This window comes from Mesocricetus auratus, unplaced genomic scaffold, assembly GCF_017639785.1.
Source record: "Mesocricetus auratus isolate SY011 unplaced genomic scaffold, BCM_Maur_2.0 Super-Scaffold_100047, whole genome shotgun sequence".
Lineage (NCBI taxonomy): Eukaryota > Metazoa > Chordata > Mammalia > Rodentia > Cricetidae > Mesocricetus > Mesocricetus auratus.
In genome coordinates, this window is record NW_024429224.1 from 3,065,464 (window position 1) to 3,093,061 (window position 27,598).

At 42.1% G+C, this 27,598-nt stretch overlaps 1 protein-coding gene and 1 long non-coding RNA gene across 5 annotated transcripts in view; one reads left to right on the forward strand and one right to left on the reverse strand.

Annotated features, from left to right (window-relative positions):
• Window positions 1–22,560, reverse strand: part of Dennd1a (DENN domain containing 1A) — a 490,889-nt gene extending 468,329 nt beyond the window's left edge. The window contains 1 exon segment of the mRNA XM_021234065.2: window positions 22,322–22,560. Coding sequence (XP_021089724.1) covers window positions 22,322–22,338 — 17 coding nt within the window. The 5' untranslated portion in view covers window positions 22,339–22,560.
• A 34-nt stretch (window positions 22,561–22,594) lies between these two features.
• LOC121136025 overlaps window positions 22,595–27,598 on the forward strand; it is a 34,408-nt gene continuing 29,404 nt past the window's right edge. For 2 of the 4 annotated variants that reach the window (XR_005873154.1, XR_005873155.1), the window contains exon 1: window positions 22,596–22,876. This is a non-coding gene — a long non-coding RNA (uncharacterized LOC121136025). Of the gene's footprint in view, window positions 22,877–27,598 lie in introns of all 4 variants that reach the window. The other 2 variants (XR_005873152.1, XR_005873153.1) reach the window with 2 other exon arrangements.

The window sequence follows — 27,598 nt, forward strand, 5'->3', positions numbered from 1 at the left end:
GTTTGAGTTGGCTCCCAACTAAAAGTGCCACAGGACATTTAGAAAAGGAAGTGTAAAACCCCTCAAAGAATTCACTTCAATCCCATGCTCAAAAAAGTGTCCCATGGAAAGGTCTAAGAAATGTGAGACTATGGGCAAAAATCAGAAAACCTTTCGAGTAACAAGATCACAGCAGGTGGCAAGACAGGTCATGAGGGAAAGGTGCTTGCCACCAAGCCTTACAACCTGAGTTTGTTCCCTGAGCCCCACATGGTAAAAACAGAGAACCAGTTCCTGAAGGCTGTCCTCTGACCTCCACACACACGCCACAGCATACATAAATATACACATACAACATGCATGCTTAATATACAGACATATATGTACAGACATAGATGCACTATATCTGAATGTATATAGATATGTAGTAATACAGAAACAATACAATTAATAAGAGGCTCAAAAATAAAAGGTGACAGAATCAAACCTAAGGCTTCAGGTACTAGAATTATAGGATATGGGAAGTGGGATGTTTAATTAGCTTAAAGAAATAAATGACTGAAATGAACAAAAGTAATAAACTATTACATAACCAAACAAAACTAAAAAATCAAAACAAATATTCCTCATGTAAGAATTGTCCTGACAACAAGGTTTATGAAATTAGGATTTAAAACAATGCTGGTTTAATGAGGTATTAAAATTGCACCTCCATGTATTCATGTACAGGGATGTTTCTTGCTGGTAGCCAGACTTTATAACATAAGAGTAATTATTGATTTTAGAGACACTGAATTGTTTACATTATTCAAATTTCATTTTGCCTTCTACAAATTATGGTTGTACTCTATGCCTTCATTCTTGAAATAAAAAGGTATTTTAGTTGGATAGTACCAGAACACACAGTTGAGAGATCTTAAACTTCTTCTAAGAAAATTTTAGTTTTACAAAAAGTTTAAATAAAACCAGTTATTTTTAAGACTTTAAAATGCTTAAATTTATAAGTCTATGAGACTATTTAAATTTGTAAAACATTTTATAATAATGCCTTTGTTATTATATGGTCTTGATAAGTAAATAAAAAGCTAAAACTTGGGACCACAGCTATACACAGAGACCGAGGTATTTCTGTCTTATGATGTAGCAAGATGATGACTAAGCAGTCTGAGAGTCTCTCCTTACCTAATGTCTATTCAGGCTAACAGAGACAGATTTAGGAATGTATGCCTAACCTCCTTGCTTTTACTAATATTGCTAAGCTGTAGGTAATTTGGTAAACTAAGTCATGCAAAGAACTGTTCTATAATGATGAAGTATAGAAGGGTCAGCAAAGTTCCCAGTCCCTCTGTGGACTATGTTTATGAGTTAAAAATCTTATCTTGATATTAAAAGAGCATCAACTCAGAAATTATTTTCTAAGGTTAAACTTAACAGAGATAAAGCTATAAAATCCTAATCTTATAAGACAGAAGTTAATAGTCATTTGCCTCATAAAGGATCAAATTCTTTGATATGTTCAGATTTAGTTTCTTATATATGTTCTCAAAGTTAAGTCTAAAACAAGTAACTAGAAATGAACAACACTCGTCCAGTTGCATAGACTTAACAGACAATGGTCCTCAAACACTTCAGAGATCAGAGGGTGTGGCATTTAAAATTTTAATAAAGAGGCCTTTTGTGATAGAGAGACATGCTAACTCCTGGAAGCATCCCTATCTCATCCAAAGATAATGGGCACAGAAGAACCCCCACCTGGAGCTTGCTTTAAATGTGGCAAAGCTGGCCACTGGGTGAAACAATTGCTCTTCACCTCAGTTGCGGCCAGGACTGTCCAGGCTGTGGACAAGCAGGACACTGGGGAGCTGACTGCCCACTTTGCCTAGACAAGATAGGCTGGTCCCCACCAAGTTCCTACTCCACAGGAAAGGCTGCCAGACCCTCTGGGCCTGGTAGCTGCACACTGATGCTGTCCTGGGACCTCTGTCCCCAAAGACCACGGAGGAACCTGGGGCAGCTGTCTAGGTAGCCAGTAAGTCCCTCACTTTTGATGGGCTGACTACCTGGTCTGCTCTTCAGCTTACTCAGGTGAAATTTATCCTTCCTAGATCTGACACCGTTTGATCGTGATAGGCTAGTGACAGCTTCGCCAGTTTAACAGCACCCCCTCCCATCAAGGTTACCACCACCTTAGTAGTTCATTAGTCAGGTCTGCCTTGTTCACAGGCTCCATAGTAAAGGATAAACAGGTTTTAGATGTAACCTTCCACTAAAGAAACACAGAAAAAGATTTAAGATGTATAAATGCAAGTTGTAAATGTGTAAGTAAATGACTTAAGGCATGTGAAGATGCTTTGGATTTCTATGCTGTTGTTGCACTGGGATTTCAGAGATTCAGAGCTTTAGCACTGATAAACGGAGTTCTGGCAAACTGACAAGAGCAATGAGTACTCACTATCCAGTCATAAGCTCAAGATTTTAAACTTCCTTTGGTTGTCTTGTAAGAATAGACTCTAAGGTGTGTTTCATCAGGCTAAAACCAGGCTCTCTCGACATAGGGAAAATGTTCATTCCTTTTAACCCAAAGCTGCATGCAGTCTCTGCTGTGATACCAAGGTGTGAATCTGTTCCAGCTGTTTTACAGACACCTGCATGTTCCTGGGAAAAGAGTGCTGCTACTGTATCAACAAATCTGGCCTGATGTAAACTAATATCGAGTCATTCCTCAAACATCTCTGCTCCGTTCTTTCTAGCGGTCTTCGCTCTTCCCATGGCTAGCCCGGATCATAAGGCTGGTGGTACTAGTCTGTCTTTGTTTTCTCCTAGCACCTTGCCTTGTCCCCTTCCCTCCAGAAATGAGGTCTCCAGGATGGCAGTTAACCAAATGCTTCTTCACCCATACCTCCCACTGAGCACTAGCCCACCGACTCCTAATTCCCCCTCCACACCTTATCCCATGCCAACAAGAAGTGGCCAGATTTGAACCAGTCAGGATGTTTGGTTGGAACCTCTAGCTTGCCCCTGTATGATCTGGAAAGACGTACTCCTGTCTGTCTGTCTGTCTCTGTCTCTGTCTCTGTCTGTCTCTCTCTCTCTGTCTCTCCTCTCTCTCTCTGGCTGGCTCTCTCTCTCTCTCTCCTCTCTCTCTCTCTCTGTCTCTCTTCTCTCCTCTCTCTCTCTCTCTCTCTCTCTCTCTCTCTCTCTCTCTCTCTCTCTCTCTCTCTCTCTCTCTCTCTCTCTCTGTCTCTCTCTCTCTCCCCCCCCCAAACGCCACCTGTTCATAGAGTCTCTAAACAAAGAAAATGCACCAAAAAGCCCAGTTCTGAATTCTTGGTGACTACGGCAACTTCCTCGCCTGTTGGAGCCAGCAGACTAAATCCCCGCCCAATTGTTCACCTTTTGACCACACTTAGACACAAACCCAGCTTGTGGCAGACACTTCATCACCCCTCACCTACAACCTATAAAGTCTCCCTGCTTTAGTTCAGGGGTGCAGCTTCTCCAGCCCAGACCTCTGGGACTGGAGAACTTGCCTGTGAGTTGCTTTGCTTAATAAACTTGTTATATTTTTTCAATTTGGTTTGATCTGACCTACTATGTAAGCACAGAAACCTACTGGGGGAAGGGGGAGCAGAAAAACTATTAAGAATAACTCAAATTAAAAAATTAAACTAAAAGAGTAATTCAACAAAAATCTACAGAAAAGATAGAACCAGAGAGATGAGTGAATCTGCAGAAATGAGAAAGCATAAAAATAAAAGTTATCAAAGGAAAAGAGTTCAGCAATGCATGCCTATAAGCCTATTACTTGAAAAGCTGAGGCAGGAAGATTGGGAACTGGAGGCCAGCTCATACAACTTAGTGAAAGCCTATGTGAAAGAAGAAAGACTACATTGCAAGAGGAAGGAAAGAAAGAAGGGGGGAGAGAAGGAAGGAAGGAAGTTATATGTTCATGTCCCAGGTAACTGTCACAGGCATAATCCACCCTGTCCCCACAGCTACAAAATGAATCTGTGGAACCAGAGCAGGCAGAATTCATAGAGCAACCTAGGAAGTAAACAGTAGCAGGCTGACTAGGGTTGAAGACTTCCACTCACAGTACCACCAACGCTATGGTGAGAGGACCACTTTCCCTCCATTACCCAATAAGATGAAGTCAAATCAGCCCCAAAACTAACGTGAGGCCAGCTAAGTCCAATGCAAGGAGGGAAAGAAACAGGTCTACAGGTGTGGGGACACCAGACCTTGAGCAGAGACCCACTTCCCCATCAGCCTGGGAATAGGCAGCTGTAAGACAATGTTTACTAAAAATATGTTTACTAAAAATAATACAATGCCCGGGGCAGTAAGATCCTGAAAAGGGTTTGCCCACGGGAACTGCCCTGACCTCGACCTTGTCCAAAGACTAACCGCCTCTTCTGACACACCCAAAATCAATTTCTGGTGTGAGAGCAGAACCAGCCAGGGGTAGAGAGAGAGCAGAAGCTTTTCTGGAGGGAAGCCTTTCTTGGGAAGTTTTCTTGAGCCTTTTTGGGGCCTGCTTAAAGTTTTCTTTACACCGTTGAACGAGTCTCTGTGTTGTCAATCCCCGACACCCTCCACACATTCTCGGACACAGGCTGCGCAGCGGACGCAGCATACAGACATTCAAAAGACCCTTCTTTCCAATAAGAAAAAATGCATCTTATCTTCTCATGCTAGACTCATACAGATGCATACATGAGGATGCATAAGTATACAGCAGAACAGGGATAAAGCAAGCCCCAACACTAGGTGCCATGACTAAAACTAAAGGCTGGGTAAGTTTTACCTGATAGCATATGTGTCCTCTACATCCTCACAAAGGAGACTGCCAGTCCTCTTCATTCTAGTCATCATTCAGGAGTATACAGATTTTCTCATTGTACTTTTAATTTGCATTTTCCTAATGAATACTGTGCAGTTTTTCATGTGCTTACTTGACATACTGCGCTTATCACCCTTTATTATATGTCTATTCAGATCTTGAGTTGTTGCCTTAGTAAGTCATAGCATATATGATACATGTTTTACATGAAGGCAGCAGTAGAAATCAGAGGAGTCAGTAAAATATGTGAGATCCTTAGAAATCTGTATGTTGTCTTTTCATTTTCCTAATAGCATGTTTTGAAAAGCAAAACATTTTAATTTTGATAAGGCCCAAATTATTCTTTTTATAGTTTACTTTTTGGGTCTAGTAAAAGTAAATTTAAGGCTGAAGAGATGGCCCAATGGTTAAGAACACGTGCTGGCCTTGAAAGAAAACTCGAGTAGCCCACACCTTTAATCCTGCACTTGAGGCAGGCGGAGTACTTTGAGTTTAAGGCCAGCCTGGTCTATTAAGTGAGTTCCAGGACAGCCACAACAATACCAAGAAAACCTGTCTCAAAAAAAAAAAAAATCGGGGCTGGAGAGATGGCTCAGAGGTTAAGAGCACTGACTGCTCTTCCAGGGGTCCTGAGTTCAATTCCCAGCAACCGCATGGTGGCTCACAACTATCTACAATTCAATCTGTCTGGTGCCCTCTTCTGGCATGTAGGCAGAACACTATATTTGTAATAAGTAAATAAATCTTTAAAAAAAAAATCTATCTCTTCAGAGGACATTGACAAGCCACCATGAAACCAAGTTACCCTTCCTAGATTCACATTTCCATTGAACAAACACAACATTCCTTAATTCTGTCTCTTCCCCTGGACTTAAACCTTGAATCCCAGTCTTGAAATAACTTTCACATCTTCACCTTTTTCACCCATGTCAATAATGTCCAGGTGTCTACCTTCTCTTCCTGGGAACAGTGCAAGTCAACATTAACAGACTCACTATATGGCAGGCCCTAAGCTATTTTCTAACTCTGTGCTGTATATCTTTCCCTAGAATGTCCTTAGTTTAGACTCAACCAAATCCATCCCTCTGAATCTCAAGGCCAGTTCTTCCTTTTCATTTATCAGTTTCCATGAATGGTTCTTTAACACTCTTACTATATGAACTTTTCCTAGAGCAAGATAAACAAATGCTGGTTCCCCACCCCCACCACCAATATAGGGCACCTATGATAATGTACATGTCCATGAAAGTACAACTTCGGGAACCAATGCATTTACTGGGCTTTCTTACAGAGCATGGGTGACTATAAAACAACTGCACCAGTAAGAGTCTCAGCCCAGCATAAATGATGACTTCTCCAGAGCTACATGGAGTCTTCCCTTCAGTTAACCTCCCACCCTCTGCATACGCTGCCAAGATCAAGTGCAGCTGGGGTATACAACTGTATAAAGCTGGCAGAGAAATCTCAGATGAGGGTTCGATGATCCTCACTACCCTTCTTCTATATAAGACAAGGTTAACAGGTCCAAGCTTAAGAGGCACTCTTGAGTAGTCACCGCTGCTTCTGATGAAGATGGCAATAATAGTAGTTATGCTCAAAGAAGAGCATTCTACAACTCCCCAGTGGGAAGGTGTAGTCTATCTTCGTTCCCTCCAGCTTCTCATCCCTCTCCTACAGCCAATTAATTTTAATGATTCTCCAATGTACTTTCCAGAAATGCTGGAGGTTTAGAAGTAGATTAAGGTCCAAAATGGCCTTTTCCCAATTTTAATTTTAATATAAGGTAATTTTAAATTTTCTTATTATAAGTTGTTCTTAACCCATCCTTATCTGTTAGTCTCTATTCTGCAATACAATATAAAATAGCATCTGATTTAGAGAGATGTTTGGAGTTTAAAATATGAATATTTCATAGAATTCCACAGACTACCATGACGCTGAGGTACTCCACTACCCGAGCATGCGTAAGCACCACTGAACTAATAATTTGCAATTTATATTCCTGCTAAATTGTTCTTTCCTGTGTAATGTGAAACTTTTCCTATGAGGAAGTCAGACCAAGGTGGAAAGGTCAGACTAATTTGCCTGAGAAAATACTAAGAAGTAGGCAATCAGGGCACCATAAATTTCTTCCTCCTTAACTCCAGGCCCTAACTACCTGTAGCACCAACCAGAAGACAGGTAGACAGAGCAACTTTCAGTAATAAGCAAAAGTTTGATATTCCGCTCACAACATCAAGACAACCTAGACTGTTCTTTCCAGTTAGACCAGCACGTTCTAGATCATCATTCTCTGCTGATCCCTAGTACTTACTGCACAGATACAGCCTAACAATGCAAGCCTCAAAAGAAAAAAATAAAAGCAGAAACATAAATATTTATAATCCCAAAAAGAATCGCTAAAGCCAAATTATTTAAAGATACAGAGCTATCACAAGCACAAAGAGAGGGAGTTAAATTTATATAGATACCTGATCCAATGCTCTTAAAAACAAGAGTCAGGGTTGAATATGAAGATTATAAGTCCTAGCACTTAGGAAGCACAGGCAGGTGGATCTCTGTGAGTCTGAGGCCAGCCTGGTCTACAAAGCAAGCTCCAGGCCAACCTCAGCTATATAGTGAGACCCTGTATCAAATAAATAAACGAAACCCAAAGCTAGTGAGATGACTCAGAAGGTAAAAGGTTTTGTGGCCAAAATCTGATGAGTTTGATCTCCAGAACCCACAAGGTAGAACAAGAAAACTCATTCCAGCAAATCATTCTCTGACTGCACACATAAAACACACAACACACATAAATGTTTTAAAAAGTCAACATCAACTGGGTGTGGTGGCATACTTTAACCCCAGCACTTGGGAGGCAAAGGCAGGAAGATGTCTGAGTTCAAGGCCAGTATGGTCTTGGACAGCCACAGCAATTACACAAAGAAACTCCATCTTTAAAAATTGAAACAACAAAAACTATATGATATTTATTAGGATGTGTACTGTTCCCTATGCATCTACAAGTCTGCCCTCCCTCCCACGATCTGTCTGGCCAACTAAAGAACCAAAGTCCCTTTGGTTCCCTACCCATCACCTGAAAACTGATTCCCAAACTGTTAGCATCAGTTCCTGCCTTAGTTTGGGTTTCCAATGATGTCATCAAACACCATGACCAAAAGCAACTTGCAGAGGAAAGGGTTATTTGTCTTACACTTACATACCACAGTTCACCATGCAAGGCAGGACTCAAACAGGGCAGGAACCCAGAAGCAAGAGCTGATGCAGAGGCCACAGAGGAGCTTACTCAGCCTGCTTGCTTATAGAACCCAGAAGCACAGGAATGATCAAACCCACAAAGACCTGGGCCCTCCCCCACAATCACTAATTTATAAAATGCCTTACAGCCCAGTTTTACAGAGGCATATCTCAGTTGAGGATCCCTCTTCTCAGATGATTCTAGCTTGTGTCAAGTTCATATAAAACTAAGCAGCACAGTTTCCATTTTGCAGACGAGCTTTAGGTCCAAGTTCTAACTCAAAAAGTTTAACATGACACTTAACACAACCCAAAACAACCTAGCCATTTATCCCAGAAAATTTCCATCCTATGACTCCTATCTCCTGGCGCATGTTCGCGTATGTGTGTGCGTGCGTGTGTGTTGCCATCCCCAAAGGTAAAGCTGAAGGGAAATTCTGTCATCCTAAACATCAAAGCCCATATAAATTATTAATCAAGGTTGAAAATGAAGGCATTTGTTACCTGTGCTCAATAACTTGGTTTACTTTTTAAGCACTCCTACAAGCCTGGTATTGCAGTGTCTCCTACAACAACTGAAACATGTGTTTCAGCAGACAAATTAAAACAAAACAATAGCTCAGGGGCCAGGAGATAATGAAATCAACTCAGTAAGCAGTGACAGTGGCCTGCCAGGGCTACAATACAGCTAACTACAAAAAAAAAAAAAAAAAGCACCCTTTCCTTTTTTTTTAATTTTTATTTTGAGAATAGGATATTTATATTATGTAGCTCTGGCTGTCCAGGAACTTGACTTGTAGACCAGGATGGCTTCAAACTCACCCACATCCACCTGCCTCTGCCTCCCAAGTGCTGGGATTAAAGGCGTGCGCCACCATGCCCAGGTTCACATCGGCACCATTTCAAGTTTGGAAAGAAAAAAAAAAAGATGATAAAAGCAAATAATGTCAAAAGAAAAGAAAAGATGACAACTAAGGAATCCAGGAAGAGGAAAATGAAGGAAAAAATACTATTCTAAGAAATAAGATTCCCCAAGTTGATATAAAACTTCACTGTTTTGTAGAAATAAAAGCCAATTTTTAAAATATAGATCTGAAGCTATTAATAAAGGTAGGATGAACATAATGTTAAATTCTAGATGAACTGTAAAAAAGTTCACTAGGCTCTAATGTTAACATTCGTCTCTAAACAGGAAGAAAATGTTACTCTAATGCCTTCTATACCCTAGTAGGATTAAGTTCTTGTATATGGATATTGACAATAAACATTCTATTTCTAGAGTTAACACAAGGAAGAAGCCATTTGATGTATGGCTCTGTCATACATCAAAATTTAAAGGATCATGGCACATACCTATAAATTCAGCATTCACGAGGCAGAGGCAGGAGGATCATAAACAAGGCAAGCCTGGGCTACATTAAGTGAAATCCTTTCTCAAAATACCAAAATAAATAAATACATTTTTAAGAATTAAGTTATGACATAAAGTAAAAGTTTAGGTTAGAGAAGGTAGACCAGCAAGAGTCTTTAACCTGAGTTAAATTCTTCTCTCTGTTTTATAAATTATTAAGTCAAGAGACACTGCTAAAAGTTAGTGAAACAATAAAGAGGTTCTAAGTATTACCAACCAATACCATAATTAACATTATATAAACACAGAAAACAATGAACAAAGGCTGGGGATGATATGGTTCTTGAAGGCTCTCAGTTCAATCCCTAGGACTAAAGAAGAATGAAAACACAAAGAGAAAAGCACTATAAAGGCACTCAATTTTCATTTTAGGAAATCAGTAGCTACTGTCTAAAATAAATTAACAAAAAGACTTAACTAGGGTTACGGTTGAATCAACAGAACTAAAAATAGGCCCAGATAACAGTGTTTGTTTCCAGATAGGACTGGAAAAGTGTAGAAGGCTTGTTGTTCTTCATGCAATTATAAAAAAATGTGATTTGTTACATTTTGAGACAGAGTCTCATGCTGTCCCAGCCAGCCTCCAACTATGTAGCAGAGATGACCTTAAACTTCTGGTCTTCCTGCTTTAATCTGAGTACTAGGATTACAGATATATGTCAGAGCACCTGGTTTATGCCATGATGAGGATCAAACCCAGAGCTCCCTGCATGCTAAGGCAAGCATTCTACTAAGTTATGTCCCCAGCCCAAACAGAACACTTTTTAAGGTCTGACAAACACATTGTGTTGACAAAGCTATAAGGTTAACAGCACTCTCCTGTGACAGTGTGAGCAGACACAAATCATGTGGAAAAGAATATCTAGCAAAATGTACTAGATTTACTTTTTTTCTTTCAGCACTGGGCATGCTAGCTAAGTTTCACCAATGAGCTACAACAACCCCAGTCCCAAACTTACCATCTGACCCAATACTATATTTATATGCACGTGCACATACACACACACACACACATATGAGTGTTTTTTTCAAGACTTGTAACTTAAATACCCATCTGTATGAGACACACTGAAGAAACCATGGTCTATATATTGAATGGAATACTATGCTGCTGTCTACCATTAAAAGAATCAATTCTTTACAGGATGAGAAAAAGTCAAAGGAAGAAGTGGGCTGAGAATGCCACTGCTCATTTGAAGGCCTACATGAAGATGCATGAATATACTATTTGCCTCTCTTGTTCACTTTCGGTGGAATGACAAATAAAAGTCTAAAATCAAACTGGTTACCTACAGAGAAGGGAAGCAAGGTAAACAAAGGAGTGGTTCAGAACTTTTATGAATATACCTGTTCTGTACATTTATGTTTGAAGCTATATTATATTCGATGGTAAAACAAATTGTCTTTTATGGAGCTGCAGCATGTGGCTCTGCTAGGTCTGTGTTTCTAACTCAGACAAACTTAACTTTGCCTGTTTCTTTCTCTCTTATTCTTTTGAATACTGGCCACAGCCTCTTGCTCTCTTTTTCTCTGAAGCTACTCATTCCCACTTCCACCATAAGATTGCTTGCAAAAGGCATGGTTTTCTCTCTTCCTTCATCTTCCTCCTTGGACAGGTTCTGAGATTTACAACTTGCCTTCCCTAGGGTTGTACTTTTATATGCTAATAAAATTATCCTTGAGCTTAAAAAATTAAAAAAGCAACTCCCCAAAAGATTAAAACTGTTTTTAAGCCAACTATGTTTCAAGATGGTGATACAACCACCACAAAGAAACTATTTCTACTTTTTTTTGTTTTTGTTTTTGTTTTTTTGGTTGTGAACCTAGCCTTTAACTGTTGAGCCATCTCTCCAGCCCTATTTCTACTTATTTTAAAGCAGTAATTTGATTATACATTCTTTATGAGACAGCCCCATAAACCAAAACAAAAAACCCTACCAAATTAAATAACAATAATGGGCCTTCAAGTCGGTTCAGTGGGTAAAAGAACTCTCTCTCTGAGCAATCTATGTAAAACACGGAACACAGTGGCTCATCTGTAATCCCAGCCGGGGTATTCAGAAAGTCAAGCAGGAGGCAGCATGAGAACTGGCAGAAGCTCACACATGCAGTGCAGTGGCAGAAAGAATGAGAGACCCTGCTCAAAAGCAAGGAGGAAGGAGAGAGCGGTTCCCAATGGTTTCCTGTGGCCCTCCACCTGCGCACCAGGGTACACGAGTGCCCTGCATTCTTTCACTTTCCCTCTCTCCTCCCACATGTGAGAATGGGGGATAAGAATAAATTTATAATAACGGTCATGAGAGACAGCTCAGGGAGTTGTCTCAAGAACAACTACAGCCTCTTAGGATCCAAGTTCAGTTCTCAACACCCATATTGGGCAGCTTACAATCACCTGTAATTCCAGTTCCAAGGGAGATGGCTCAGCAGGTAAATATATATGCTTTGTAAGCCAGGTGACCTGAGTTCAATCTCTGGAACCTACATAAATGTAGAAGATGCTGACTCCACAAGGTTGTCTTCTGACCTCCACATGCACACTGTGGCACACAAGCCCATGTACATACATCATATGCACAACAATAATAAATAGTATGAAAATAATAATGTATTTTCAGCAGTCCTACTGCTGGAGGCAATGCTAAGGTTGCTACTGAGTAGCCTGGGCACTACAGAAAAAGGCAAAGAGTTGTTAGAAATTTAGATAGAATTCAAGCCCAGTGTGGGAATCTGAGATGTAAGGGTGAAGAAGGTAAATAAAACTGTTGTGTCTGGAATTGAGAAAGATTGGTATGAGCACAGCAATCAATTTCACATTTCTTTTGTTATGCTAAGGCAGTCTCACTAGGTAGCTCAGACAAGTCAGGAACTCACAATCCTGCCTCTCAAAGAGCTGAGCTAAAAAGTGTGCAGCACCATACCCAGAAATACTTAAGGACACACACACACACACACACACACACACACACACTCCCCCTCAATCCCACCCAGTTTTAACTTCTGGAAAAGCCTAGAAATGACTTGACACAATAGCAAACCTTCCCACACTGAAAAACAAAACTAAAACCCAGTCCAGATTACTAAAGCCATTTTCCCCCATAAGCAGGCAAGACTCCCAAGAGAAATGGTACAATACAGATCTGGAGCAAAAAACACTTAGGATAGCCCTAGAAAACATCTTATGGCAAAAGAAAAAAGAAAAAAAAAACTTCTTAGAAACTCCTAAGACCCTTGTAAAAGGACTTCAAGACTCCCAAAGAAGGGGGGAGGGGCAGACATAATAAGTGTGATAGCTTGGGGGCAGCAAATAAGATTACATAAATGCATTTAAAGTGACACTCCCTCAATAAGAAAAAATAACTGCCTTCAGAGAATTAAAAGGAAGCTGTATAAAAACTCATAAAGGAAAACAAGCATCCATCCTGTCTTTCTGGCGTGAACTATACCTGGAGGCATTCAAAGGTTGATATGGGAAAGGTTTTCTTATAGAAGCATTCCAATTAACAGAAGAAGACATGACAGGAACAGAGTGTGGCATTTGAACACCCTAGCCAGTGAACCAGAAGAGAGAACCAGACACCTACCATGTGCCGCCTGGTAAAAGCAGCTCTTACCACTTACGTATTCTTGCCAAGAAAATGAACTTGAATCTCATCAAATCACTCATTCTAATTACCAAGTTAGAAGAAATATAAAAGACAGAGGAACATATTAAATAAACCATGAGGATGCAAAAGAAATTACACAGAATCAATAATCATTTTCTTTAAGAAATAAATTGAAGAACCAGGTATGGTAGCACAGGCCTTTAATCCCAGCACTTGGGAGGCACAAACAGGAGAATCTCTGCGAGCTTGAGCCAGCCTGGTCTAGAGATTGAGTTCCAAGACAGCCAGGCAGCTAGGGCTACACAGAGAAACCTTGTCAGGGGGAGGGGGAGGCGACACACACACACACAACGACACACAACCTCTCGGCTCTTCAGATCTTTCAGTGACAGGGAAATACTTATGAATGAAATATGTCATTTAGAATTTGATTCAGAATAATTCAGGACACTAGAAGGTGGAAGATGGAGTTACAAACCATTACCTACAAGTGAAACTGAAGACATAAATTAATGGGTTGAAACTGAGTGAGGAGAGTGATTTGGGGCCTTACTATGCTGCTTTATTTTTTCAAATGTTTATTTTCCAATATAAAATCATTTTAAAACTATAAGCAGCATGGAAAATGACTGAACAGTGATACCAGCTGAAGAAAAGTATAAATTATTGATGTCAGTCTTTTAGAAAATGGAATAAAAATGTCCAGTATTTATGAGAACATAAAATGTTTTTAAATGTTGCAATTCTGATTATTTACATGCTTATCTGACCTCTTAGTAGGCTTTCCTTTCTCCCCAGCCAGCACGAGGAATAATGATTTTCAGACATCAGAATCTCCAGCCTTCAAATAAATACAGTAAAACATACCACACATGTTAACTGTATTACTTAAAGGAAGTATGCTGTAAAAAGCTTGCTTGCTTTTGACTTTTTTCAACTTCAGGTTTTCAGATGACAACATGCATCATCCTCAACAAGCAGTACTCAATGAGATAGCTGTCATTTACTAAACAATCACATCCCTGCTGGGAGCTAGACCAAAGACCACACACACAGGAACACGCACGCACCTAACCAAGACCAATGCAACATCCCTGAAACCTTTCCTGTGGCTAACAGATCAAAAGGTGTTTCTTTCTGTCGCTCTCTCTTTCTAAATCTGCCGTGGACATATTTCCTTCTTGAAGCTGCAACCAGCTCACTTTAAGTCTTACTTGTCTATTAGAGTTCATACCTTCACTCTAAGGCTCTTAAAGACGCCTTCCTTTCTCTGATTAGTGGTGGCAAACACCTTTAATACCAGACCTTCAAGTTCAAGGCCAGCATGGTCTACAGTTCCAAGACAACAATGGCTACACAGAAAAACCCTGCCTCAAAATAAGAAAACAAACCAAAAAAAATCCATTCTCACTGCAGACCAAAATAACTTCTCAATTGTAACTTTTCACTTATCTTTAGAAATGCAAACCCAGGGCTGGAGAGATGGCTCAGAGGTTAAGAGCACTGATTGCTCTTCCAGGGGTCCTGAGTTCAATTCCCAGCAACCACATGGTGGCTCACAACCATCTACAATTCAACCTGGTGCCCTCTTCTGGCATGTAGGCAGAACACTGTATATGTAATAAATAAATAAATCTTTAAAAAAAAAAAAAAGAAATGCAAACCCATGCACCCCATTTAAAACATCACGTGGCTAAGTTTGCTGGATCATCTTCATCGTCTTGGGGTCCACAGCCTCTTGTCACAGCTACCTAAATATCTCTGAAATTCATGTTTTCTTTCCACTGCCAAAACCTCAGATCAGGCCTTTATCTCCTGCAGCATCAACTGTTGCATAGTTCCACAATCCATCAACCTTCCTTTCCCCCACACATTCTTGCCAGTAAAAACCAAGCTGCACACCTGGCACACATCCACCTATAAGCTCTAAGGCTCCTTGCTAGTAAATTAGAAAATACAGAAGTCCTGAAAGTTGTCATTAAAATAATCTTAAAGTCTAATATATTTTCCTCATGTTCCAGTGGATCACCTCGTACAACCCAGGGATGATACTGCTTGGTCAGTCAGCTGCTACGGATAGTCTACGGATAGTCTACGTAACAGCCCCAGTGAGATCCCATTACAGCACTCACTCAACATTCAATGGCACAAGCCTATTTTTTTCCAAGTCCCCATCCTGTAGAGTGCGTGTATGCACGAGTGCATACTTCCTGTATTTCAGCTACACTTTTTATCTCCCCTCTGACTTGAAAAGTCCTGTCTGGGATGCCCTGCTCATAACAGCTGCTGGTTTGTACTTAACAGTACATTCTAAATAGTATGTAACCAACATACAAATACTTGGAATGTCATTTGGCTTTTAATCAGGAACAAATATATTTTGAAGATAATTTTTTCTTGCTTTTATTTGGAACATTCTTTAAAATAAAAATCCGTTTTCAACTGGATGTGGTGGTGCAGTACTCAGGAGGCAGAGGCAGGTGGATCTCTGAGTTGGAGGCTGGCCTGGTCTACAAAATGAGTTCCAGGACAGCCATGACTATAGAGAAACCATGTCTCAAAAAAACAGAACAACAAAAATCTGGTTTCTTCTCAAATCTTAAATGCACTAATAGAAATATATTCTAAGAAATATGTTGCTGGGCAACTTCATTATTTGAGCATCACAGACTATAGGCTTTTATGGGACTATCAATTGTGTATCTGTCCATCAGTCCTTATCAAAATGTCCTTATGTGGTACAGGACTGTACTTGAAATGAATGGGTATGAATTCAGTAAGAATAAAGAAAATCAACTTTGTTTTATTTGTTGCTTCCTTATTTATCTTTAAATGACCCAACAAAGTCTTCCTAAGCAAAAAAAGTACTAAAGTACTGCAATTTCAGAGATTAGTTCCCAGAGGGAACTGAAAAAAAGGTTAACCTTTGGAATTGTAGCCAGTGTTCCAGCCTGAATAAAAACATGTACCTTCCCTGTTTCAACCTTTCTATCTGTCATACCACACTCTCAAAGCTGACTGAACAGACAAAGACTAGAAGTATAGAGTAGTAACACAAGCACACTGTTCAGAAGATTCATGACCCAGGATTCCTGTAACAGAAAGCCCATCTCTAAAAAGGCTTTTCTCCCACCATTCTAGGTCCTTCTACAGTCTACCAGGGCTGGGAAGCACTATGCTAGACAGGAAAGAGACACAAAGAAAAGCCACATCTCTGCCCTTTGTGTCATCACAAAGCAGGGTACAGGCTGCTTGTGCTGTGTAAGTCACAAGAAGCAGCAAGTCTGCCTTGCACTTGGTGATGGGATCCCTTAAAAGTGCAGTCCAAAAACTGACCAGAGCAGAGCTAGCTATGTGAAGCAAAACTGCCCACCCATGCTCATGCAAGAACCCTAACTACTCAATGGGATATACATCCACAGTGAAACATTAAAATAGGCATGGTCCAGGTAGGAAGAAGGGGTTCAGTGGCAGAAGAAAAAGTAACAGTGAGGAATATGATAAAAAATATGTCATGTATGAAATCTTTCCAAAATACAATTTTTAAAAAGCAAGGCTGTTCTCTCTACTTGACAATGAAATAGGCTTATGTCCCTTGAAAATCATAGGACTTCCATTACTCTTCCTCTGAGAATCCCCTCCATTTTCCAAGTCTCCCCTTTATTTCAGTTCAAGCCTCAAACCTCTTCTGAGAAGCCTACTTTTTTTTTTTTTTTTTTTTTTTTTTTTTGGTTTTTCGAGACAGGGTTTCTCTGTGGCTTTGGAGGCTGTCCTGGAACTCGCTCTGTAGACCAGGCTGGCCTTGAACTCACAGAGATCCGCCTGCCTCTGCCTCCCGAGTGCTGGGATTAAAGGCGTGCACCACCAACGCCCAGCCTGAGAAGCCTACTTTAATCCTAAATTTTCTACAGATTTCATTTGTACTAAATCAGAGTCACATGGATATACCAAGTTACACCAAGTAGCACAACTGCTTTGGAAAATTAATTTAAGAGTCATCAAATAAGATCTAGCAATTCTACTCGGGTATATATACTAAAGAGAGATGAAGCACATGCTCACAAATAAATGTTCATAATAACATTTTAACAGGGGGGCTGGAGAGATGGTTCAGAGGTTAAGAGCATGGGTTGTTCTTCCAGAGGTCCTGAGTTCAATTCCCAGCAACCACATGGTGGCTCACAACATTTTAACAGTGAAAAAGTAGAAGCAACCCAAACATCTAACAACTGATAAATGAAGGAGTAAAATGTAGTACATGTACACAATTAAGTATTACCCTCAATGAAAATATAAGACTCACAAATAATATAAAATAATCCTTGAAACCATTATGCAAAGGAATAGTAGCTAGATACACATGGGGTTATATATTATTTCAGGTATAAGAAATGCCCAGAATAAGTAAATTTATAGTAACTGAAATGAGATTGGTGATTACCTAGGGTCAGAAGAGTTTTGAGAGAATGCTAATAGTTTCTTCTAGTGTAATAAGATAGTCCAGAATTAGACCATGGTGGTCACTCATTACTCTGTAGACATACTTAAAAACATTTACTTTAAAAGATTTTATAAGATCAGGGTTAGTGCTGCACACTTTTAATTCCAGCACTTAGAGGTACCTGGACCTCTGTGAGTTCACTAAAATAAACAAGTGTTCTAGTATGTGAATTCCATTTTAAGGAAGGCCCAGCTTAAGCATGCTCTAGCACTAACCTCACCTGAATCCTTTTTTATATCATGAGTTCCTAAAATCTTTCCCAGGGTTCTCCTGCTTTGCCCTCTGCTTGAAATAGCCTTGCCCATACTTGACATGACTAATACCTCTTTATCCTTTAATTAAATTCAAACATCATCTCTACAGTGAGGACAACACCCACCACCTATCCAAAATAGCACAGCCACTTCGTATCATCCTCTTCAACATCTCACTTGCTTTATAATGCATCCACATTACTTTATGTGTATGTACCCAGTTTATCTATCCGGTCGACCATACTGTTAGTGCCACAAAAATAAGAACCATCTATCATCCACCACTATAACCCTGATGTCTAACACAGTTCACCACATTGAGTAACATTTTTATTTCCCTAACAGCCTGTCCTCATACCTACTACTCTCTTGGTTAGTATCACCACTGTCATCATCACCACCCTTACCCCTTCAGGGCCTTTATTTATCTTGCAATGAAAACATTCTCTCCTACAGCCTTCTCCCGACACTCCCTTCCACCCCCAGGTAGTCAGGCTCACCTTCACTCCATCACCTAGTCATTACTGGCAGCCCTGCCACCACAGCAATTATACTGAATTATGCTTAGGGTTGGGGTAGGGGGAGGGTGCTTTTATTCTGTAGTTATGTCTACTACTTTAGAAAGCCATAGCACAAAAGAAAAATCTGTTCATTTTTGTACCCCTAAGTACTCAGCACACTATCAGGCACAGTAGTACTATAATTCATAACAGCTAGCATTTATTAAATGCTTGACACTTCTTGGTTCTGTAGTAAGAGGGTAACTAATTAATGGATTCCTCCAATACCAACCTCAAAGAGGTCAGCCCAATGGGGACAGCAGAATAGCAGACACCACCACAAGGCCAAAGGTGTTGGCCTACTCTGTTCCTATGCCTTCAAATCTTTAAAGTATGCTTTTCTCAGAGTCCATTAATGTCAGGTCTCCTCGAACTCACTTAAAATATTTCCTTCCATTACCTACAACCCACTTCCTGGACCTGGTGCCTGGAAGCAATTTCTAGGTTGTCACCACAAGCAATATTAAACCGCTTCACAGTTTCCTGCTATGCATCTGCATTATCAGTTAAATTACCTCATATTAACCACATTCCAGTCCTCTGGGATCTCTCAAATGCCAAATCAGATTTAAACATAGCTGTCCAAGAATGTCATTTACCACCGCACCTTTTATACCTCTAGAAAATACCTGCTTGGGCTGAAAGTTTAAGTCTCCGGTGAACTAACTGAATACTGGTGACCTCTTTAGTCACATAGATGTTTGCTTTTATGCAAGAAAATGTGCCATTATTAAAATGAACACAGACCAAACAAACTCTTCAGTAAAAAGTTCTCCCCACACCATGACAATTTGGTTTGAACTTATTAAATACAAAACCTTTTGAGAGTTCTAATAGCAAATTGCTCTTTTTTTTTTTTCTTTTTTGGTTTTAGAGATAGGGTTTCTCTGTATTGTTTTGGAGGCTGTCGGACCAGCCCGGCCTCGAACTCACAGAGATCTGCCTGCCTCTGCCTCCCGAGTTGCTGGGATTAGCAAATTGCTCTTTTAAATTCTGTGTACATTTTAATCTGAGACCCTAATGTCTTAATATCTTATTCAGATCCTATTTATGATACACTCTTCCTAGACAATCATGCGCAGTCTGAATTTGACACTGAGAACTGAAAAACAAATCCAATAGTCCTTACTCTCAAGAAGTTTGTGGCCTATTTAATATGAGCCAACTGAGGAACAAGACTTGACACTACCGTCCTAATGAACTGGTTATGGAAACACAGGGAGGCACCTGACCTATAGGATGGGGGTGCAGACAATTTGAGAGAACTTAGCCTATGAACTCCCACTCTCTCACGTGAAAGCAATGGTTAATAAATAGCACCAATGGACAGTTGCAAGGGTTTTATGAAATGATTCACATTAAACATTACCATGGTGCCAGACACAGAGGCTGCTCCAGCAGCCTCAGCTTGCCAAGTTTCAACAAGCAGAAAATCACCTCCTGTACCCAGTAACACACATGCATTATCACTGATCTTACAGACACCAGCTTCACATTTACAGACATTATCTTATTTTAATCAACTTTTACTTTTTAATATTGTGACACTGTTAAGTCCTGCTCCCCACATGAACATCAAAGCTTTTGTTTTCTGTTACCTGAAACATGCCTTTCTCTGACATTTTTGGTATAAAATATATCTGATATTCTTAATCACTTGACAAGATGTAAAACAATCACTAAGTTCTTAATATGGGTCTGGCAATCACACCGACCCTATGTTTACTGTTCATAATAACTCTGCAGGTTTCTTCTCCCCTAGGAAAATCCAGACTCACAGATATACTGTTTCATAGTCAGCATGAAGAAGAGCTGGAGTTTGAACCCAGACCTGATGCACAAAGGCATCAGAGATGAAGAAAGGAAAGCACAGATTGCTGGGGGACGTCTGGAGATTGCTCAGTCTGCCGCCACTCACCTGCCTACCTACTTACTCGATAGGGCCTGCACACCTCAGCCAGGTGAACACCTTGAGCAGCTTGTTGTACCTGACAGAATAGCCAGCAACAACCAAAGCCATTTTCTCCAGTGACAAGGGTTGGCTAGCCCTCTCACCACCGTCCATCCATACTCCTAACTACGGATAGAAACTGCGCAATCAACACTCACTACAAATCACAACTACTTTTCATAACTTCTATCATCATACTCGCTTTCAATCTCATTTGGCTTAACATATTTCCCAGGCCTTTTTTTTTTCTTTTAACCACTAGGCAGTCACATTTGAAGATCAATAATGCCATTCTTCATACTAATTTCACACTTAATGCAATTTCATGCCTTGGTAAATTCCCTGCTCAAGTGCTCAGATATTACAGCAATGTGTTCCACAAAAAAAAAAAAGTATACGTATTTATCAACCTGCTACCGTCAAGAGCGTGAGCGGATGATGGCTAGTCAGCTGAACTTCTGCTCATTCTGTTCTAATGTTCACTCCAGCACTTCATTTCCTCCAGTCGGGCAAATCTCTGAGCTCTCTGGGACAAGGAAGGTAAGCATCCTTGCTAGAACTTTCTCTGAAGCTCTGAGGTGACTGTGGGAAGTGTTTCTATGAGCTATTGACACCCAAGTTTACAGCTCTTGCCTGGGAGCTGGGACTTAACTTGGAGTGCCCTTTAACCCCAGCAGGTCACAGACTATAGCATTTTACCTGCCCAGATGCTCAGACTCCTGTTTGGGTTATGTTCTGGCCCCCTCCCCCCTTTTCTTTAAAGGCCATTTTATGCCTTCACATTCATTTTCTAAGCAAACTTTTCTAATTTCTTTCAGCAGGTGTCCCCGAGCTTCTTTGAGAAACCTACCTGATGAAGAGACTGAACAGCAGGGCAAGGGTCACACTGCATGTGCATCACCTGAACGTGAGATGCAGTGTGTGAATAATTACATTTTTGCCCTTGATGCCCCTTCCTCTTTCAAACTTCCCTACTACAATTCTCAAAATGCTGAAATAAACACATTCAACCGTCTTTTCCTATAAAAGTTGATGGTGCCTTGTGAATGCTGTCTTCCCGAAAAGTCTATGCTGTCAACTTTGTAAATGTCCTTAAGCAATTCTATTAGTCACACAGAAAAAGCGAACATTTGCTAATGATTAGAGAGATAAAGCATCTGGGGCTGAGGAAGGGAGTGGCCAGAAGTCTGGGCTGTGAGGGGAGATAGGAGTCCAAAGCAACACACCCAAACTGGATCACATAAAAGTTGCACTTTCCAAAGTCAACTTGTAAGTCTAGGACGAGGCCAACAATGTTTCAATGGGTTCTGAAGTTACAAGTGTCAACAATTTCACCAGAAATCGAAGCCTCAACCCGGGACTCCAAGTGAGGGAATTTGCCAGACTGGATTACAAAACCTTTTCAAAATCAGGTACTCAGTTACAACCCAAAGGTATCTTCCTTCATAGCCTTTGGCCCCTGCTTGTGTGGAGACTCAGATAAGAGAGAAATAGCAAAGGCAAAAGGCCTTCCTCTGAAGGCCATCCAGCCCTTAATTCTACCTCCAACCCCCCTCTAAGAACCTCACACCACTTCTGTAGGCCTCAAGAAGTCAGGCTTCACCTTCTCAGGACCTGCCAACTCTCGGGGTCGCCCCAAACACACCCAAATGGAGACTTGCTTCCGGAGACCTCCCCACTCCCAGCAGCTGTGGGATCGTTTTCTGGGTCTCTCTCCGTGCATCCCGCTGGGGCAGCCAGCTCGCCATGTCAGCGATTCCCGCTCTCAGGTGAGGACAGGACGTCTGGTCACCCGCGCCCCTTCAGCCCGCACGCACCCCGTCTCCGAGCCTCCCGCATCGCCATGGCAACCGTCCCCCTCCCCTCCGGGCCGGGCAACAAGTCCCCCAGCGCGGCCCGCGGCCTGCAGCTCTAGCCCGGCCTCGCCTCCCCCCGCGCCCCGCCCGGCCCGGCCCGGCTCCGCCCGGCCGCACTCACTTGATCCTGGAGCCCATGGTCCCGGGGCCTCCTCATGGACCCGCGGGCCCCGCTCGGCGCTGCGCTGCCGCCCGCCCGCCCGCCCGCAGCCGACCGGCCTCCCTCCGGCGCTCTCTCCGCCCCTTCCTCTCTTCCCTCAGGCAGGGGCCCGCCCGCTCGAGGCTGGCTCCGCCGCCGCCGCCGCCGCCGTCTCCCGGGGTTAGAGCGCTCGCTCCAGGCGGGCGAACGCCATGGTACCCGGCGCGCGCCGCCCCCTCCGTCTTTCACACCGCCGCCCCCCTCCCGCCCGCGCAGCCGGCCGCGAGGGCTGCTGGGAAGTGTAGTCCGTTAGCGGGAGGCGGACCGTGGGGGCTGGAAGCGCGCAGTGGGACACCACTGGTCTACCTGAGAGGCCTGGGGCCTCACTGAGAAGAGAACTGGAGACCTCTGTCCCACTGCGCTCTGACAGAATCCACCCAAAACGCCCTGGAGAAACTTCCACCGTGACCCCTGAGGCTACTGAAAAAGCCTTCATCCACTCCCCCGTGGAGTCCTCCTGACAGGCCAAAACTGAAGGTGTGTAAATTTGAGGGAAGCGTTTGTTTGTTCTCCCCTCACACATGCCTTAACTCAGGAACCCACAGTGACCCCACCTTCACTGAAAATCAGACTTCGGGGTTCTTTTCTCCTGAATTTGAAGAATGAAATTCATGGACGGCCGAGGTTTAGCTTTAAAGGGTCTTTTTAAACATCCATAAGTGGGAACTTGAAAGTAAGCAGAGCCTGCCCATCCCAGGAAACAGGGTAGCATCTAGCTGCATGCCGGGGGCTGGGAATGAGTTAGAGCTGTCTCCTCTCGGTTTCCAAGTCATGTCCTCACATGTGACTTCTATGTGAGGGAAAGAGATAACAATCAGCCAGAACTCTTCTGGTATTCCTGGCCTCCAGCAAGGACACTCTAGGAACTGCTGTTTCTGTCTTCTGTTCTCTTCATTCCCACCAGCAGCTTTGGCATGGACACAGTGTTGCCCCCTCAGACCTACACCTTCCTGTGTCTTCCATGCAGATCTTCTCTGTCACACCATCTACTTTATGCCCTGCTTTCTTTCCTCTTAACCTTTTCTGTTAAGACCCGTAACTGGTACCCACAGGAAAGCCACTTGGAAAGATTATAGGACCTGTGATGATTAATATTGTCAACTTGATGGGCTTTAGAATCATGTTTCCAGAATTCCTTCCCTGGGGAAATGAAAGCAATGTCTACCCTATAAGGTCCCAATAACAAGCGGGTGGGTAAGTCCACCAAAGTTCGACCTGGGGATCCAATGAGTTTAGTGCGCTTACTCACAAAGCGTGAGTGAGGGTTGCTTACAGGAGCATGGGTAACTCCAAAGCAGCTGTACTAGAAAGTGCCCACCCTCGCACAAATGATAGCACGAATGTGTTTGGGGCGACCCCGAGAGTTGGCAGGTCCTGAGAGGGTGAAGCCTGGCTTCTTGAGGCCTACAGAAGTGGTGTGAGGTTCTTAGAGGGGGGTTGGAGGTAGAATTAAGGGCTGGATGGCCTTCAGAGGAAGGCCTTTTGCCTTTGCTATTTCTCTCTTATCTGAGTCTCTACAAATGATATATATATATCTTTCTTTAGATAACCTCCTATAATCTACTACAATCGGTGTACTCTAACACTTCTAAGGCTCGGAAGAATGTGCAATAAGAATTGATTGCATCGGGAAGAGTGGGTGGATTCTCTGGCGTGGGGCCAGTGGCCCTCCCCAACCCTCCCCCTCTAAGGAACTGCTCTTGATGGCTTGTAAGCAGACACAGCTGATGTGAAGACGGAGGCTATTTTGCTGGGAGGACTAGGTTCTCCAGCCAATCAGCTAAGCCAGAAAGCTCTGGAACTATCTACGAGGGAGCTTCTAGATTAGTTTAATTCAGGAGGGTGGTCCTTCCCATGGGCTGGGTTAAAAGAAAAGGGGAAGAGCCTTGAAGCCGCACACCTTTAATCCCAGCACTTAGGAGGCAGAGACAGGCAGAGCTCAGTGAGTTCGAGGCCAGCCTGGTCTACAGAGTGAGTTCCAGGACAGCCAGGACTGTTAACATAGAGAAACCCCGTGTCTCAAAAAAAAAAAAAAAAAAAAAAAAAAAAAAGGAGAAGAGGAGGAGGAGGAGGAGGAGGAAGGAAAAGAAAAAAGAAAGGGAAGCTACAAGGCTGCATTCATCTCTCTCTGCTTCTTGACAATGAATCCCTCACTCTCCTGCCCGCCCCCACCATGTTATACTGTACCCTCAAACTGTGAGCCAGATTAGACCTTTCCTAATTGCTGGCTTTCTTTTTTTGTGGGAGGGTTGTTTGTTCATCCTAAAATCTGTCCCTGCTAGGCCCTCAAGAGACTCACTTTCATGAATCCCAGTTTCATATCCTCTAGGCCTGGAGGGACCACAAAGGAAGAAATAACGACAAATTTGTTTAGTGAGGACATGAGTGCATGCGCTTTATGAATTAGGCACGGTATTCCCCCAGGACTGGTTCACACCAGTCCTCATGATGTCTCTGGGAATTTGCCTTCCCAGTTTGCAAAGAGGAAACTGAGGCATATTCCCCAGGTGATCCAACTAACAACTAGTGAAGCCAAAACCAACATCAGTGCTTGAATAATTCCCGATACATGACAGACCTCGTCATTCTCGAGGGTGGCACTTTTTGTACACAAGTCAGAAGATACCATAAGCTCACGGGGTCCCTTTTGGTACTGGGCCTTTTCTGTTTCTTCCTTACCTCGTTCAGTTTTCTCTTCTGAATGCCAATCATCCCTTCTGCCATTTTAACCCTGATAAATCCATGAAAGTGCCTCATAGTCACTACAGTAACATCCTAGGCTCCCAGACAGGCAGGGAGTTAAAAAAAAAAAACAAACTCCTTCTTTGGGAGTTACCTCCAGTTAAAAATAAGATCTCCCTTTGTGCCTTGAGGTTGTTGAAAGGCAAAGGGTAAACTTTTTTTAATTAGAAAAAAATGTCCAAACTGCCATTTTGAATTGAAAGTCTCTGCACCCAGACACCAACACTGTCTTATAAACACCCCAGGAGCAGTGTTCTGTTAGACAAGCAGGGGCTCCGCGCTTACTCACCTTGTTTTATATGAAACCCCTCCAAGGAGCAGCTGTTATCAACATCTTCTCTGGAATGAGCAGTCAGTTCAAAAGCTATGCAGGAGACTATAAATAAAACAATGTTATTTGGTGGAGGGCAAAAGTTGGCTGCTTTTCAAAGACGTTTGTAGCCATCCTTGCCACAAAAATGTCTGAGTGCCTACAGGGTGGTTGTGTGTGTAAATGTGTGTGTTGCGTGTTGGCAGTGGAGGCAAAAGATGGGGCTCATGTATCTGCCCGGGGGGCCTCCAGACAGCAGGGTGGTCTGGGGAAAGAGCACACAGTGGGAGTTAGGAGTCTGGCCTGTGATGCTGTTTGAAGCACTGTGAATTTAAGCAAATAATTGGGCAATCGTCTGTTTCCACTTCCTCCTCTGTAAAACGGGTAGAGAGGATGAGCAGGTGCTCAAACCACAAGACAGACTATAACATAGGAGCTAGCAGTTCGGGAACTCAAACCAGGCTACCTGGATTTGAATCTCATTTCTGCCTCTTACAACATGTGTGAACTTGTTTTATCTAATCTCCCAGTATCTTGGTTCTTTGTAAACCGAGAGTGATGATAATATCCTAAAGTATGTGAAGATGAGGATTAAATCAGTGACAATAAAGTATGAAGTGACTAGCAGGTAGTAAGCACTCAAAAATTATTGGCAACTAATATGCACAAAACTCTAAGCACAGTTTAATGTTTATTTGTTAGTTTGATTGTTTGCATTGCTGGGAGATAAAGTCAAGGCCTTATACTTGTAAGCACTCTATTTCTAAGCTATGCCCCAGTACTGACATTCGTTATTTATATTAATAAGCATAATAAGGACTGGGAGGATAGTTAGTAAAGCGCTTACTTTGCAAGCATAAGGACCTAAGGGTGATCCGCAGAATCCATGGTTTTGTTTTGTTTTTTTAAGTAAATGTCAAGTGTAGTAATGTGCCTGTAACTCCAATTCTGGGGAGGCAAACTAGAACTAGACACATTCTAGACCATTAGAGACTGTGTCTCAAGAAAAACATGGATGTTGCCTGAGGAGTGGCATCTGATGTTGCCCTCTGATCTACACACACACACACACACACACACACACACACACACACACACATATGTAAACATGCTCATACACAGAAAAACATAATGGTTCTGAACTTAAGTTCAGGAGCCCAGAATTCCTAACCCTCCTTTAGTTTTTATATTCTGTTAGTTTCAATTCAATTCAGCTGTATAGGACAGAAATCAGAAATAACAGCAACTGAAATACAGAAGCTCATTGTATGGAGTGGAGATGAATATTACAGAGCTGAGATAACAACTGTTTGTCCCCAGAGCTCTGGAATCCCATCTTGCTGCTCTCCTTCTTAATCCACAAACACACCTTCCACTTCATCATCCCGGCTGGCTACTTGAACTTGAGCTGTCAACCTGCAGCCCAGAAGAAAGAATACGGCCACCACAAACCCTGACCTACAAGCATACTTCCCAGGAGTTGCTCACACCACTTCCGTGTTCGTTCCTCAGCCCAGAACTTAGTCATGAAACCTCATCTTACTGGAAAAGATGGTCTTTATTCCAGACACTCATGTGCACAGCTGAAGGCAAGAGTAGCATTTCCAAGAAACAAGGGGAGGCATACATTGCAAGACAATGTTGGCCATGTTTGTTTTTGTGACCTTGGACAAGACACTGAATTTCTCCAGGTCTGTTCCCCACACTCAAAGCAAAAGAATCAGGTCAGGATCCCTTCCCAAAGTAATTTCCGTTTCTAAAATTATATAATTCGGTGTCTCATCATTTTATATAATACTTTTATCTGATGTCATTCAAATAAAAATGAGATCGCCCTGTCAAGCACGATCTTGGTATAATCAATTGTTAGAATTAAAATCTTCCAGTAAGGAGAGGATTGGAAACTTTGCCACCCAGACTGTTGTTAAAATAGGCTCACTAAGAGCCGGGCGGTGGTGGCGCACGCCTTTAATCCCAGCACTCGGGAGGCAGAGGCAGGCGGATCTCTGTGAGTTCGAGGCCGGGCTGGACCGATAGCCTCCAAACCAATACGGAGAAACCCTGTCTTGTAAAAACCAAAAAAAAAATAAAATAAAATAAAATAGGCTCACTAAGTGAATTGAAGAGATAAAAAGTCACAGCAGGGT